General features: G+C 36.4%; 1 protein-coding gene across 1 annotated transcript in view; it reads left to right on the forward strand.

The window, feature by feature from the left end:
• DNER (delta/notch like EGF repeat containing) overlaps positions 1–15924 on the forward strand; it is a 113384-nt gene that overhangs the window by 44991 nt on the left and 52469 nt on the right. The window contains exons 2-4 of the mRNA XM_041475700.1: positions 2053–2349; positions 12975–13069; positions 15487–15653. Of these exons, the coding sequence (XP_041331634.1) occupies positions 2053–2349; positions 12975–13069; positions 15487–15653 (559 nt within the window). The remainder of the gene's footprint in view (positions 1–2052; positions 2350–12974; positions 13070–15486; positions 15654–15924) is intronic.

Here is a 15924-nt window from a genome sequence, read left to right on the forward strand (position 1 = left end):
CACATTTTATCTTCAGTACTCTTAAAGGAAAAGAAAATTTCTGTGAATATCTCTGGCACTTGGCAGTGGAGCAAGCTTAAAATGTAACTGACAAACCATAGAACAGAACTAGTTCCTTCCTGAAAATTGTTCTTTTCTGTCACTTAAATATTATTTTGGGGAGAAGGGATGTAGAAATTGTTCTTTAAGAACCTAGGTATTCTTTTGATTTGCAGGGGAAAGAGACTTTAAGGAGATAAGCCCTTCTGAACATAAAACCCCATACTTCCTTGATATGTCAAGTATATATATAAACTTGCCATATATTTCAGTGTTAAAAATGAAGAAGAGTTAGAGCTTGACCCTGATGTCTAATGTATCACCTTATAGGTATGAATTGGGTCCCCAAGCAAAGTAAATAACACTCTGAACTGTGACCAAACCATGAGATAAATTATTAAACCATATATTTTGGACTGTCCTCTATGGCCTCTAAGCGTTCTATATCAGTCAGGTAAAAATCTGACATTCATCATTGACTGTGTCCAAAATTAACTTTCCTACTAATCTTCTGTTTTCTGTCCAAAAATGTTAAAGAGTCTGGGGTGTACGAAAATTGAGTCAAAGAAAGAATTCCAGCTAAGGTAAATAATAGTATTGTTTTATATAAGGACGCTTTATATTAGTTTGGTGTCCCTGACACTAGACCTTGGGATTAGTGGAAAGGTAAAATTCCTAGTGTAGATCCAATACTTGTTTTTTACGTTAATGATATTTAATGCTTATGTAATTCTTGAGGTAATTATAACAAATATTTAATAATAAAGAACTGTGCTGCTTTACTGAGTAATGTAATATGAAGCATTGCTTTTGCAGAGAAGAGCAGGAATATTGTACAGGAAAGAATGGAGTAACCTTTAGGACTGGAGCACTTGGGTGAAATTTGCATTTAAAGATGAGGAAATGTCTGATTCCAGTGATGTGTTTTCCCTTTGATGTGAAGACAAGTGAAGGGAGCTGCCTGATGGTTTTGGTTGATGACAGCAAGCCAGCAGTGTGATTTAGCTCTCATTAAGGCAAGCATTTCTCCAGTATTATCTTGGAAGCTGTTTCCAGGACAAGCAAAATTATTGATGCTTTTGCAAAAGGCAGTGCTGAACTTCGGAGTCCCAGGTGCAAAAATAAACATGTGTCTGGAGGGAAGGGCTTGTCCTCCCCAAGGAAACAGTGCAACTACAGCTAATTTTTTCAGGAGATGAAGAGTTTGTAGATGTATTCTATAAATGCATTATGGATGTAAAATTCAACAGAGAAGAGGGAAGACATTTAACCTGAAAGTTAGTGATGGTATAAGAAACTACAAAATAGGTGTAGGTAAATTCAAGATAGAAATAAAAGGCACGCAAGGCTCAGACAGCATTTTTCCTACATCACTGGGCTTAGTTGTGTCCATGCTATTACAAATGCTCTTTTAAAAACAGGCACAGTTTTGGCCCTGTTTTCTAATTCCTGTTAGAAAGCTTTCAGCACCCAAATGAATTGGACTAGAAACTGCTGTCCACAAAATGAAGTGTAGGTAAAAGGCCCAGCTCTTTTACAAGGGAAGTTGTGTCCACAAATAGGATTGTGTGATGTGGTTAGCTCTCACCACACAGAGCTGCTTTGTAACCTGCTGATCTGTACGAGTGCTGTGCCCTTTCCTATTTCTGTTATTCCCTTAAATTCCAACATATCTGATGTTTGCCCTGGAAAACTCTTTTAAGTCTATATTTGAAAATTCCTGATAATTAATGGTGGTCATGTTCCTTTTTCCTGTTTATCTCTTTCCTTGAATGTGGCAACAGTGAATTAGCATAAATGGTCTGAGGAAAGTAGTTAATATAAATTAATTTGTATTCTTCTTTAATCCTTTGAATTTACCTCCTTGAAGATACATCAAAGATGAATTTGGTTCATCAATATGTTCAGAAGATGAATACAGTAGGGGAGAAGAATCCTGTTTTATGGTATTTTTAAAATGAGAAATAAATCCTTTATAATCAGTAATTGACCTATATGATATGTTTTTTCCAGTTTGTTTCAGATCCTTGTGCCAGCAACCCCTGTCTCCATGGTAACTGCAGCACCAGCGGGGATGGCTACCTCTGTGTCTGCAGCGAAGGCTTTGAGGGAACACACTGTGAACACTCACCCCACAGCCTTGCAGCCTCCCAAGGGACAGAGGCCACCTCACCCCGGCACAGCAGCCCAGCCCCGTCCACCCTGGAGCCTGACATTGCTCTGCCCCGCTCCAGGGCCACCGTGACGTTACCTACGTGGCAGCCGAAGGCAGGACAGAGAGTGGTGGATCTCAAATGGGATGAAATCGAGGTGAGACTATTCGGGCACAGTGAAAATTCACTGACAAAAAAACTTTAAGGTGTTATTTTTGGGTTGTCTTTTCTGCATGGTTTTGTGATCTCAAGAGAGGACTGAAGATATGACCTCTGCCCTGAGTTAATATGCTGATAAAATTAAAATAAAACCCTATTTGATCCGTGTTATGAGTAATGGACTTAAGCTGGCTAGTGTGTTGTATTAGATACTTCTTTGAAATAGGATAATGTTGGTTCTTCCAGTCAATTGTGTGACGACATATCTCCAAACATCAAATAAATTTAGGAAATGCCAAAAGTTAAAGCAATACCTTTAATATTTTTTGTATTTGCCATTGTAATTGCATTTTGCTACATGTTTCTGCATTATTAAGACAACATATTTGCTTGAGGATTAAAAGTGGTGGTTAATACATTACATAGGGCACAACTCTAGGGATGCAATGACAGTATTGGAAACTTTTAAATGTTTAAAATTTAAACATTTGTTGTAACTCCTACAAACAAGTCTCTGTCAAAACTTGTCAACATCTAGTAACACTACAGCTGGAAAGCACACAACATATCATCCTTAAGAAATGTGATCTTTGCTTTCCACTGTGTTGTACTCTGCTCTATTTGTAATGCTTAAATGTTTTGCATGGACTCAAGTATCTGCAAAAGTTAAAAAAAGATCAAACTTAACCACGTTATTGTTAAAGTAATGATCAGCTTAGTACCAAGTTCTAGGAATAATGAAACTTGTTGCTGAAAAAATACTTTAATTTCTGTAGGCAAAGAATTAGAATTTTTGTGGCATCTTTTTGAGAAAGGTCTTGTAATAAAATTTTATTTCAGGTTATTCAGGAATAAATAGGTAAAATGTCAGTTGTATCTTTTTTTGAAATGTTTCAATGAGTTTGATTCTCCTGAGGTGTTTTAACATCCTGCATAATGAGAAAGTGAGCAAGCAGGAGTTTAATCATGGAATCGTATTTTTTATCACTCTTTGCTAGCCCAAATAAATTTGTTGATGTTTCCACTGTAAAGTTTATTTAATCAATTTTCTGTAAGTAGAATCAGACCATGTAAAATACATTTGGTGTGTTACGACTCTCTGATTTTAGCTGAGGTAGAAGCATTTATAGGGCTGTATTCCATTTCAGTGGGAGTGCTGGTGGGCAATGTCTGGAACATAAAGCTTTATTTCCTGGAATTCCATCCCTTATATCCATTATTTTACAGTAGAACATATGTCAGGCACCAAGGATGGAGTTTGGAGAGAGCACTGAAGCAGAAACAAACAATGATCTGCCCTTACTACTTAGTTTAAATGCAGTCTCATCTCTGCATGGGTGGTCCATATGTCCTGATCAATTAAGGGCACGCTCTTCCCTGTACCAGATTTCCCTGGTGTGTCTTCCTCAATCTGTGGTCTGGTGTTGTATAAAGAACATTTCTGCCTGGTTTGCATTTTAGGTAAATTCAGTAAGAATTTCAGTCAAGCAGTTAATTCATAAGTGAGTATTTCAGTAGCTGAAACTTACTCTTCTGCATGTCTTCTGTTACCTAAGAAATACAGATAGGTAATCAGTTGCTATTGCATGACTAACACTAGCATGGAAATTACTTGCTATCCTATTACAAAATTGCTTGTGTTGATATGTTTTAATATACTGTGATGGGTCTTGTATTTTTGACAAGCTCTCCAGTGTGGCATAATGACCTTCTACCTTGTTCTTTGGAAGTCACAGTGAGAGAGATGATTATCTGAAACAAAGATTTCAATTGCTGATTCAAGACATTCTATCTGATCTCTATTAACTGAGGAGAGTTGATTTGCCTGAAGGTCTGTGCTCCAAAGCCTCTTTGGTGGAGGTTTCACAAGTCAAATGTGTTAATGACAAAAACACTATCTTTCCTGATAGCTGTAAGAACTTTGCAAAACTTGATCCTTCTTCACTCTCTTAAAAGGAAGAGTAGCTGTAGGTTTTATATTGCAAAAATGTGCTGTTTTGATCTTTGAGTTTCAGAGGAGTTTTCAGAGGAAGTGAATTAATGTTCTTCAGACTCTTTTGTCTCTGAGAAAAAATTTGCCAGACTCTTTCCAAGTGAAAACTCTCACTATCTTGCAAGGATGAAGTTTCCATGACAGCTTTTCTGGGAAGTTTTGGGAACTCAAAGAATGAACACCTGAGAGAAGTAAGCTGTCTAGGAGAGGCATGATGTGTGCTTACAGTTGGGCATGTTTTTGTGTTCCTTGGATACCAGGGATGCATTTAGCACGGCTTGCTGGAATCAACTGTCTCAGTAGTGTCTGTACCAGTAAGTAAGGTACAGATGTTTTTGGATGCAGTTTCATTTCTGAATGGTCTTCATATAAGAAATTCATCTTTTCTTGATGTGCAGATTAAGGACTAAAACCATAGATCATAAGCAAGAATTTTTTCTCTTAGTTGATTTTCTTTAATATAATATGGATTTATCTTTGTGCTCATCCATTGAAAGATAATTCTTTTTCCTACTTGGGGCAACTGGTTCCCCTTATAAGAGAGATCCAACTAACAATCCACATTTCCACAGTTCTGTCATCTTTTGTGTTACAGTGTATAGGAGATATTTATTAGCCAGTAATGGAGGGAAAAAGAAACCATCTCATTAACCCTACTCAATTAATGGATTTAATAAAGGTTTCAGTGTACAAAATCAACAGTAGGAATAGCAGTACCATACTCATATATACAGCTTTTCATAATAGACCTGAAATTCTTTTCAAAGGAAATCAGCTGTATTATTCATTTTACAGACTGAGATGCTGAAGCACAGAGCAGTGAAGTGATTTGCCAGGTGCGCAGCCAGAAATTAGAATGCTGAGCATGTGAGTCCTAGCCTAACCTTCTATTTATACTGCAATTCTGTGCTCAGATCCAAGGGTTTGGAACTAATCATTAGAGGCTACAATAAACTTCTAATTCCCCTTGCAGTGGGGACAGCATTTGTTTTACATGTGTCCTTAGTCAGTAAATTGCAAGCCTTTAGGAGTGTGGCTGAATCAGGTGTAAAATCCTGAGAGTGTTCCTGCTCTGCAGAAATGGCAGAATTATTCCTTAAGTATATTCTTGAAACAGGAGCCTTTAAGTCTTGACTACTTTTATGTTTTGCTTAATGTTTGTGCATTTTTTTGGTCAAAGTATGATATGGGTGCAGAAGGAGGAACAGAATCTGAACAAAAGCAGAGGAGAGATCCATTTGAGATTGCTAAATACAGAATAGAAACTTGATCCTTAAAAATGGTATCTTAGGAAAAGCTTTCACGTGGAAATGGGTGAAGGTTGGAGTATATATGCTTGTCCTTTTCTAACCGTATTTTCTTGACATTCCCTCTCATTATTGCTGTTAAGTGCTGGAATGTGTGTAATTTTGGTTTGACTTAGGACAGCTCTTCTAGCTGTGCATGAGATTTGTTTTTAAAATCTCTATAATTTTTTGTTGCTCTGAGAAAAATGTATTCTACAAACACATAAGGAGAATGAAAGAAGCACAGATTTTGGTAGAATAATATTAGCTTTCTTCTAGGATAAATCTGTAACTTCAATAACTCTCTTCTCTACAATAATAATTTATGGAACTTTTTGTTTATATAGAAACATCATTTTGATAGACAACTTGATGTAAACATCTCTGGATAGGTGCTACTCTTTATTATATTTATTTTCTAAATAAACCCTTAAATGTCTTTAAAAGCTCAGTATGCTTAAACAAAACTTGTGTGAAGTTCGTACAAACCTCAGTTTATTATGTTCCATTACTAAATCATGTTTAATAGATAGTCATAAATACTAGGTTTCCTAAAATCAAAGCTCTTTAAGACTTCTAGCGAGTACAATTACAGCAAGATATTGAAGGTCTTCTCTTCTGAAGCTGTACTGGTGGGTGGGCTCAGGATCTTTTGGTTATCCAGACCTGTTTTTGAAAAACAGGATTCATTTAACTGCTCTTTCGGGGTCATCCTGTTTTGAAGTCCTAGAGAGTATGAGGGGAAAAAGAGGAAAAAAAAAAAGCCCCAAAACCTGATGTGTTTACTGCCTTTGTGTTTTGGTGTGGAAATATGTATAGCTGACTTGACAGTCTTAGGTTGAAGTTTATGTCCCAGCTTATCCTCCAGTGGCCTGAGCTCATACACTGCATGCAAAGATTTGACTATGTGGAATTTTTACTCAATGAACTTGTTTACACAGTGTTTATCTTTCTTTTCAGAACAGCTCCATACACTCTGGAATAATAAATGACTATTAATTCTTCATGGCAGTAATCTTTGTTGAATAACTGTGCTGTGATCTAAGCAGAGGACAGGCAGCTAAGCCTCGCACAGCCACTTGCTCACTGCCCCATTCAGTGAGAGGGGAGAGAGAATTGGAAGGGGAAAAGTGGGAAAACTCATGGGGAGATGAAGACGGTTCAATAATTTTAAAAAGGAGAAATAGAAAACAGGAAAAACCTGAACAAAACAAGTACTGCAAAAAGCCCTAATTACTCACCACCAAGTAACTGATGCCCTGGCAGTCTCTGGCCAACTTCCACCCCCCACCCCCAGTTTTATTGCTGAGCATGGCTTCCTGTGGTGTGGGATGTCCCTTTGGTCAGCTGGGATCAGCTGTCCCACTGTGCTCCCTCAGCACCCCCAGCCTACCTCCTGGTAGGGCACTCTTAAGAAAGAGAAAAGACCTTGGTGCTGTGTGAATACTTCAGTGATAACTAAAATATCCCTGTTATCAACCCTGTGTTCATCACAAGTCCAAAACATGCAAGCACAGCAACACAGCACCATGCAAGCCATTGTGAAGAAAATCAACTCCATCCCAGCCAAAACCAGTACAGACTGAATGTCAGATTTGATGAAGCTGGCAGTGAATTTGGTGGATGAGCAGGCAGCTTGCTGATATGATAATCTAGGTAATCTATCTGTCATTGTGTAAGAGAGCCTCCTGTGCCTGGTGTGATGTTGGCATTAATAATCTGTGACAAAACCCCAAAGTTTTAATAACGTTATCTGGAGGATTGCTGTGCACTGGAATGTGCTGGATCCTCCTGGTGCTGTGGTTGCTGACTCTACAAAGTGACTCTTGAGCAAAGAAACAGACTGCCAGCAGCAGAATTTGCTGGGTGGATGTGCAGCCTCCCTTACACCAGGTTTCAGTGCTATGATAACTGGTAAGCCTTCTTCATCTGATGCTGTTTTTGGATGCAGTCTGTCAGTCTCCCCTGGTGTTCCTCAGAGAGGCACTACTCCTACTCTAAACACTTTTGCTTTTCTCTCCTACTGGTGAGATGTTAGAAGTAAACCTAGATTTTCTTTCTGTTCTGGTTTTCTTTCAAGCGTTGTTCCATCTGAAACTAGGGTAGAACCAAGTGCAGTGATGTGGAGGTTAAGCTAAATGACACTAATAAAATAGATTTTTCAAAAGCAGTAGTTTTTCTGTGCTACAGGGCAAGGGTACTGGAACTGCTTTTTTTTTTTTCTTTTTTTTTTTTTTTCCGTTTTAGAATTTTGTTCTGAGTTCAATTCATGTGCTAGAAATTATCCTGCTTTGTTGCTTGACATCCTGACGGTAAGTAGATAGTACTAGATCCCTTTCTTATGGTTCTGTTCTGTTGCCTTTTAGTTTCCTACTTCTCTTTTCACTTTTTATTTGCCAACAGCTGTTCAAGATATATAATTAGGATCTAACCTGTTTTATTTCTTTCATGTATTATTTTTCCCTTGCATAAGGAAGACTGCCAAACATGTTATATTTCTTAAAAATAAGGGATACCTCTTGCCACACTTGCAGGGTCAGAAGAGAATAAATTCTGCAGGCTCTATTCTGATAGAAAAGTAGTTATATGTTCAGAAAAGCCAAAATTGCACGTTATGAAACTTGCTTTATTGAACTGAAATTTAATATGAAATCCCTTGGAAGAAAATCTGAAAGAACTAGCATTTACAAGACCATCCCTCATACTGCATTTGTTGTGATAGTTTCTGTCCTACAGAAGAACTGAAAGGTTTTCTTTCTTAATGACCATGCCAGTTTTCATGGGGTTCCACCCCAGAACACAGCCTTGCTTTTCTAAAAAAACTCATTTTCTCACTCCTTCCATAAGATAATGTATTTTCAAATATGTTTAAAATTTTAGTTTGTTTTTTTCTTTTAAGCACTGATCTTTGCTGCAGGATGAGTTTGTATCCATCTTTTTTATTTAGTTCAAGAATTATATGTACTTTCATATATTCTGTTTAATTCCAGACTAATTTGCCTCACTTTGCTCTGGCTGCAAGACCTTGCAGAGTTGTCTGTTGCCCTACTAGGAGGCAAAAACAGGAGAACAGCTTTTTGAGATGAAAAAACAAGAGGTTGACCAGAGAGAAAATTCCCAAGGCAATATTTTGAAAGAGAGCATTCTCAGAACAGGAGCAAAGTACCTGAGTCATGTGCACACACATGCACACATACTTATTTGTGGTAAATTTGGGGATTTTTTCAAAAGAAGCACTTACACTGTATGCTGGGGTGGGGTTTAGTGAAAGCTGTGGTGTCACTGAAGTTACAATGGCAATTAACAGGAAACACTTAATAGGCAACTGGCTCATGGGCTGACTTTTCACTGACAGCCTCACAGTGTAGGTGAGGCTCAAGGCACCTCTGGATTTTTTGTAGTCCAAACCCTTGCTCCAAGCAGGGTCAGCTGGAGCAGGTTGCTCAGGGCTTTATTCAGCTGAGACTTAAATAACTCAGAGGATGGAGAGTCCACAAGATACCTGGGCAGCCTCCTCCACTGCTTGGAACTATCTGTTGGTTTTCAGAAACATTTATTAATACCTTGTTGATAGAGTAGTGAGGACTATCTGAGGCACATATGAATTTGGCCATCCTACTTAAAACCCACTTTTAAATTTGAGGAAAATGTAGTGTATTTTGCAAGAAGTAAAAGTGTTCTGCCATTCTATGAACTTGGGGCTGAGATACAAAAGAAATGCAAAGGTATCATGGCAGCAGAATGGCTGGATTTTGCTCTGTCAGGATTAGTCTGCCTGTGTTGATAAGGCCTTGTAGAATTACAAATGTCTGCTCAACTTTTTAAGAAATCTACTATGAAATTTCATATACAATAGGTATCTTCAGAGAACTAATTTCAGTACTGAGAGGCTGCATAAATGTAGACTTAGTCTGTATGCTCCTCTTCTCAGCCTTATTGAATTAAAGTCTAGTACACTTAGGAAAGTAATAAAGGCACTCACTCATGTAAAAATATTGCCTTGGGATTTATGTATGTATTTCAGCACTTGTTGAATTAAGTGTATATCTCATTATTCTGGTTTTGTTAGGCAGGAGAATATCTGCCTAACTCATGCTATTTAATTTCTTCAGAAAAGTTGTAATATGGAAGAACAGTCTGTTTCTCTCTTATGCACCAGCCTTGATTTTCTTTGCAATCTCTTTTATACCACTGCCATGGCCTGGTAAGGAAATCTAACCAAATCACTGCTGGCTTGTGAAGGCCCAGGTGGAGATTGTAGGAGTGAGAGCTCTATAGTTCACTCTTGCTTTCTCAAATGATGCTGCTCTTTTCCCTATGTAAAGTCTAAAAGCTTTTGAAGTAGAAATATAGTCTTTATATATTATGTTATCTTTTAAGAAAAATATAACATTATTTGGATGCAAACTTGTGGAACATTTATGTAAAGAGGAATTCTGTATTTACTGTCCAAAATTTGGTATTTAGTAATTTTAAACTCTGAATAAGGTATTGAAGAACAGTCTTGGGTGTATTCTCTGTTGGCACAGGAGCTTATCTTTGTAATCAGCTCCTAAACATACTTTAGAGTCTGGAGAGTGTATGAAGGTTTTATTTTCTTTGGTGACTATTTTTAAAGTAGCTGCATCATTTGTGTAAATGTTTATAAGTCTGTTCCCCAAGAACCTTCTCGCTGTCCTGACATTTCTGTACTAATAAATGCTTCAGGAGAAGTGTTGGATGTCATTGCAGTTATGTTTTCTTTTGATTGTCTTTAAATGACAGGTACCTACTCTATTTGTATTTTTTACTTTAGAGTAGGAATGATCTTTATTTTGTCCTCTGAAAATCATTAAAGTGTATTTCCCAGTGACTTCAGTTTTAAATATCTCCTACCCGTTCTAGCAACATTTTTTGTTTGTTTTTGAGAGTGAAAATTACAGATTGTTTTCATCTTCTGAGAGTCCTTTAGTGTTGCAATATATTGGTTGTCTTTGCCCTCATTCTTCAGTAGTAGAGTTTTGCAGAGTGCTCTGTTAGACATGAAAGAGACACTTAAAAATCTTTATAAAAATTTCTCAAAGCTGTGAAAAACTGGCAATTTGTTTCTTAATTCAGGTGTCAAAGCTGTCATTTTTTGTCTCCCCAGAACTTGGCTGAAATAGGACACTGCTGAGACCGTTTTTTTTCCTTATGAGAGTTACTACTTCTTCCTGTGTTTTTTGTCTGATCCAAGTATCAGGATTGTTAATATATCAAAAAATTCAAATTTCAGTTGTTGTAAAATCTGGGTTTATCATCCTACTGGTTTACATGTTTATTTTACCTGATTCTTAGAGCAGGAAGTCAGGGCCAATTACAAATAGAGTTCCTAGAGAAATCCATCAGACATTACAGATCTCTTAATAAAAGAAGCAAAATCATGCATTTTGCCTTTGCTCTTCTAATTATCTTTGCAATATTTCCTGTGTGTGTTTTTCCTGCTGAGTAATCCTAAATTCTGGTGTGTTTGCAAACTCAAGTCTTTTTTTGTTTCAATGGGTTTTTTTCCATTTTATGAAGGTTAAATCTTGGGTCTTGTTGTGTAGCCACTTTGTTCAGCTCTTGATTCTATGATTCTTTTATTTTTGTTCTAGTTGCAAAGACATAAATATCTTTTACTTTAATAACTTCTAATATTAAACAGTAAGGGGAATGAAATGCTTACATTACATCTGCCCCTCTATGTTCTAAGGTAATAGATGCCTGAAATTGTAAAACTATAGAAATACTATAAAAACAAGTGTATTTTAGATGTAGTATAAGACTGTATGAGAATAGAGATATTTTTCTTTTTTCCTTTTGTTCCAGTAGGCATGCAGATTCTCAAAGAAAAAAAAGTTTGAATAAATGTTGCCAAATATAAAAGAGTGTTAGCCAAACTAATTTTGGATACATTGTGCTTTGACTGTTAGGTCCATACTTTTGACTTCTGAGATTTAAAAATTGTAATGGATATATTATAATTTTTCAAAATTCATTAAAAAGTATAATAAAATTGCATCTTCCTTTATTTTCATTAACTATATGTATTCATATTATATACATCAAGGAATTCAACAACGAATTGAGCAATCTAGACACTGGGAAATCATTTACTTGGGAAATGTGAATACTGAGTATTTGTCTTGCCTGAGTCAAGATAAGCTTGGAGTGTCCTACAAATTATTATTTGCATCATATTCTGGACTTCTGTTGTTCATGTATTATTTACATGTGTTTCATTACATTAATGTAATATTTAAAATTTGAATTGTATTTAAATTTACAAATTTTATTCTGGCTTTTGCTTTGATGTAAGATTAATTCATGGAAGTGTGTCAGGTTGCATGTTTGCATTTTCAGTATTAAGATTGAAGTAAAAAGTTTGCAAACATTCTCTATATCTGAAAGAATAGCATTGTAAACTGCCTAGAAATTTGAAGATTAAACTGGTTTGTTGGTTTTTTTGCCCAGTGTGAGATTTCATAGGCAAGTTGATGAAGATACATGAAAAGTTACTTAAAGCTTCTGATGACATGATATTAAATGATAGACTCAATTATGCCACATAAAGTGTTACTTATTTGAAATAAATGTACCCTTGGAAACACTAATAATTTTCAACCTGTCTTTAGGAAATTACTGCTACTGATGATCTATCTGCATAATTAAGGAGTCTCTGTGATTCCTGTGTTGCATGACACCTTGTATGGTGTCTGGATGTAGTTAATGTAGTAACTGATTTTTTTATGCCTAGTAGGCATCACTAGATTTGGCAAACATGTTCTTTTGTCTCACTGTTATCATAATTTTTTTTCCATCTGAAACTACTGTTTGTCCAAGCAATTTTTACTTGGAAAGAATAGTAATGGGCAAGTGGGAGAATGTTTTTTAAAGGAAACCTGTGTTTGGGGAAAAAAACCATATTTCAATATAGTAGAAAGGCAATGTCTGTATTTGTTACTATAAATCCTTCAGTATTGCACAGGTTAATGATGAACTATTTCTTGGATGTAGCAAATGTTAGAACATTATTTATTATTCTAAAGGACCAGAAAACTATTCATATTTTTCTAAATATGTTTGATTTTGAAGGAAGATACCTTTAGAAGAAGTTCACACTTTTCTGCAGGAGCTTTTTGGTAAAATAAAACCCTGAAAGGATGGTTATGTGAATTTTCAGCACCTTTGTTGGCAGCACAAAGGTTTCAGTGAATGTTCCTGAGGATTTTTAGAAGATGACTGCTGGACTACGAGTGTCATTTGTAAAGAAGAAAAATCTTTCATGTTTTCTTTAGTCAGATTTTATGGTTTACTGTTAAATAAAGTTATTTTTATTTTCAGATAACCCCAGATGTGGCTTGTGGAAATGCCAGTTCCAATACTTCTGCTGGAGGCCGGCTTATCTCCTTTGAAGTTCCACAGAATACATCAATAAAGTGAGAATATTCTTATATGTGATAAAATACAAAAGCACTTTTATTTTCATCTAACTTGATATTTTAGATGGCAGTTTTTCAGATACGCAAATTTGTCAAATGACTAAAAGATGATGAGACAATTCAGGCAGACTTCAAGCATGTAGCAGAGCCATGATAGCTCTTTGCTTTGCATAATTTCTCTGACATATTTAATGTTTTAGAAGATGTAAACATGTAAGCTGACTCTGGGCTATCATAATGCATTAGAAATTAGGGCAGATATGTTGAAGATGTCAGTTTGGAGAAGATATGACTTCATGCAGTGAACGCTTTTCCCCCCTTTAATCTCAAGATGAACTTGCTGATAGAAAGTGTTATTGTTGACTATATGAGTGCATGTATATTGTGCATTTGTATTTGATTTCTGGGTTATTGCTTTGGTGTCACCATCAGCTGTGAAATCTTTGTGTATGTCCTAAAAAACACATTTCTCAAAACATTTCAATTTATTCTGTTATTTACTTTTCAAAATAATGCTTTTTGGATAAAATACTTGTTTAGTTATGTTTAATTAACAGAACCTGACTTCCTAGAAAGATCTGATTCTGTCAGCTGGGATGAGGCATTTTCTTATTGGAAATTTTATTTAAAAAATAAATCTGCCAACGTAGTTCTCTGGCTCACAGCTTTGCTGCAATTTTAGACTTACATTTCCCCAAAATAGCCTACTTTTCTCATACTGTCATCTTATCTTTCAGAATCCCATGTTTCTGTTAAAAAAGGCCATGCTCACAGGAAAAAACAAAGTGATGCAAGCAGACAAGCTGCAGACAGTTTGGAGCAGTAACTGTTAAACGTGGGGTCGTCCCACCCTTCCCACGGGGCTTGAATTGGGCTCATTCATGAGCCTTAAGCCTAAGTCAGGAGGAGATCTGGGAGTGTGGATGCCCTGGCTGGCTGCAGTCTGAAAGAAAACAAGTGGCTTTTCTTGGAATCAGGAAAAACCTGGCATTTGTGGATTCTAAAGCTCTATTTAAGAGCTTTGATGGAGAAACCCTGTTTTAAAGCAGGTTGCAGAGTACACAGTCAGTTGTGATCATTTTTTACATTGTATATATTTAGTGGAGTTTTATACCTGAGTAGATTTGTGCAAGTCAAGATCGGTTTTGATTTAATTTCATTTACTATCTTAAAGGCCCATGTAACTTACCTGATTCAATAGCTAGCTGTGAAAGGAAAATAATTTCAGTTTAATAAGTTGATTTTGTTTTGATTGTCATATGAGACCTAAAACTGTGAAACTAGTTTCTATCCTGTTCTAAAAGTGAGACAGCTTTTGGAATAGCAATTGGGATTGTTCTTAAAAAGGGTGCAAATACTGTAAAAAAATTTGCTTTTTATGATACTTAGTTGAAAGATTTTTTCAATGTCTGTCAACACATGACTACAAAACTTTGGTTTTCTTGTTTTGAAGTCAAATAAAAAGTAACCAGGGATAAACTGCCTTTGTTTTTAGCAGGATTGAAACAATTTCAGTACAGGATATTGTGGAACAGAACTTCATCTCTAGGTATTTAGAGGTCTGTTTTCAGCAGGAGAGAATTACCAGTTTTTAGCAGTTGGATGCAGTTGTGTTTGTATTTTTGGAGGATTGTTCAAACCCATTTTGGATTCCTTCATAGGAAATTAATGCAAATACTTGGGACCTTACCAGAAAAATGACAGATTTTTATTGTTTCATTATGGAAGTGAGTAGGAAAAAAAGTGCCCTGTGAGTACAAAGAGTGGCATAATGTAGCTCTCTAATGGAGCCGACAGAGTGGATGCAGCAGCGGACTTTATATCCAATCTGTCAATATTCAGGAAGGCACCATGGGCTCAGTGACCTTGGGAGCATTACATGACTCATTTGATTTACAAGAATAAACTGTCCTGAATCTTCGATCTGGTGTGTCAAACAAATGAGGATTTCCACCAGGATCTGTCTCCCAGTATTGAGTGAACATTGAATGTTCTTCAGTAAACAGCAGGGCTAGATGTACTTCAGCTGCAGAAAATGATGGCACTGTAGGATGGAGGTAATACTCAAAAAGGCATAAGTACAAAGACTGAATAAGGATCCCTTATAAGGATATGCTTTACTATTACGTGGTGTTTGTCTAAAACTATTCTTGGGTATTAAGATGGTGACCTTCAAGTGTCAGAAATTGGGACTCTGTATGATTTAGTCTGCTATTACATAAACTATTATGCACATCTTACAACTGGAGCATTTTTGTTTTGTGGACATGCTAAAGACATTCAGGATTTTTCCTAATTCCATACTTGCTAGATTTAAGTTTTCCATCTTTGATAAGGTTCAGTTCTACAGCGATGTACTTCCTAATTACACTGACTTTCCTCAGTGTAAATATTCTCATAATTTCTTTTCTTAGAATAAGGCAAGATGCTACTGCTTCTCTCATCCTGCTGTGGAAGGTCACAAGCACTGGATTTAAACAGTGTTCACTTATTGATGGCAGAAGTGTCACTCTTCTCCAGGCACTGGGTGGACTTGTGCTTTCTGAAGAAATGCTTGCATTAGGCAACAACTACTTTATTGGTGAGTAACATGCTGACTTTCTGTCCATCACCTCTAGGTGAGAGCTGATGGTGTACTCCGCATTTAGGGGAACAAAGGATTAATTCCTCTAAGTGCTGAAAGATCCTAATGGGATATTGGGACCATGTTTCAGACATTGGTTCATTCAAACCAGACAAGAGCTACTCTAAATTCTTACACAGTTGGCACCATTCACTTTAAAATCTACACAGTCGTTTTTGTCTGATGCCTTGAGATGATGCAAGTTATTTTATATGTTCTATTTTAATAA

This window comes from Pyrgilauda ruficollis, unplaced genomic scaffold (assembly GCF_017590135.1).
Source record: "Pyrgilauda ruficollis isolate IOZ18807 unplaced genomic scaffold, ASM1759013v1 scaffold36, whole genome shotgun sequence".
In the NCBI taxonomy this organism is placed as follows: Eukaryota; Metazoa; Chordata; class Aves; order Passeriformes; family Passeridae; genus Pyrgilauda; species Pyrgilauda ruficollis.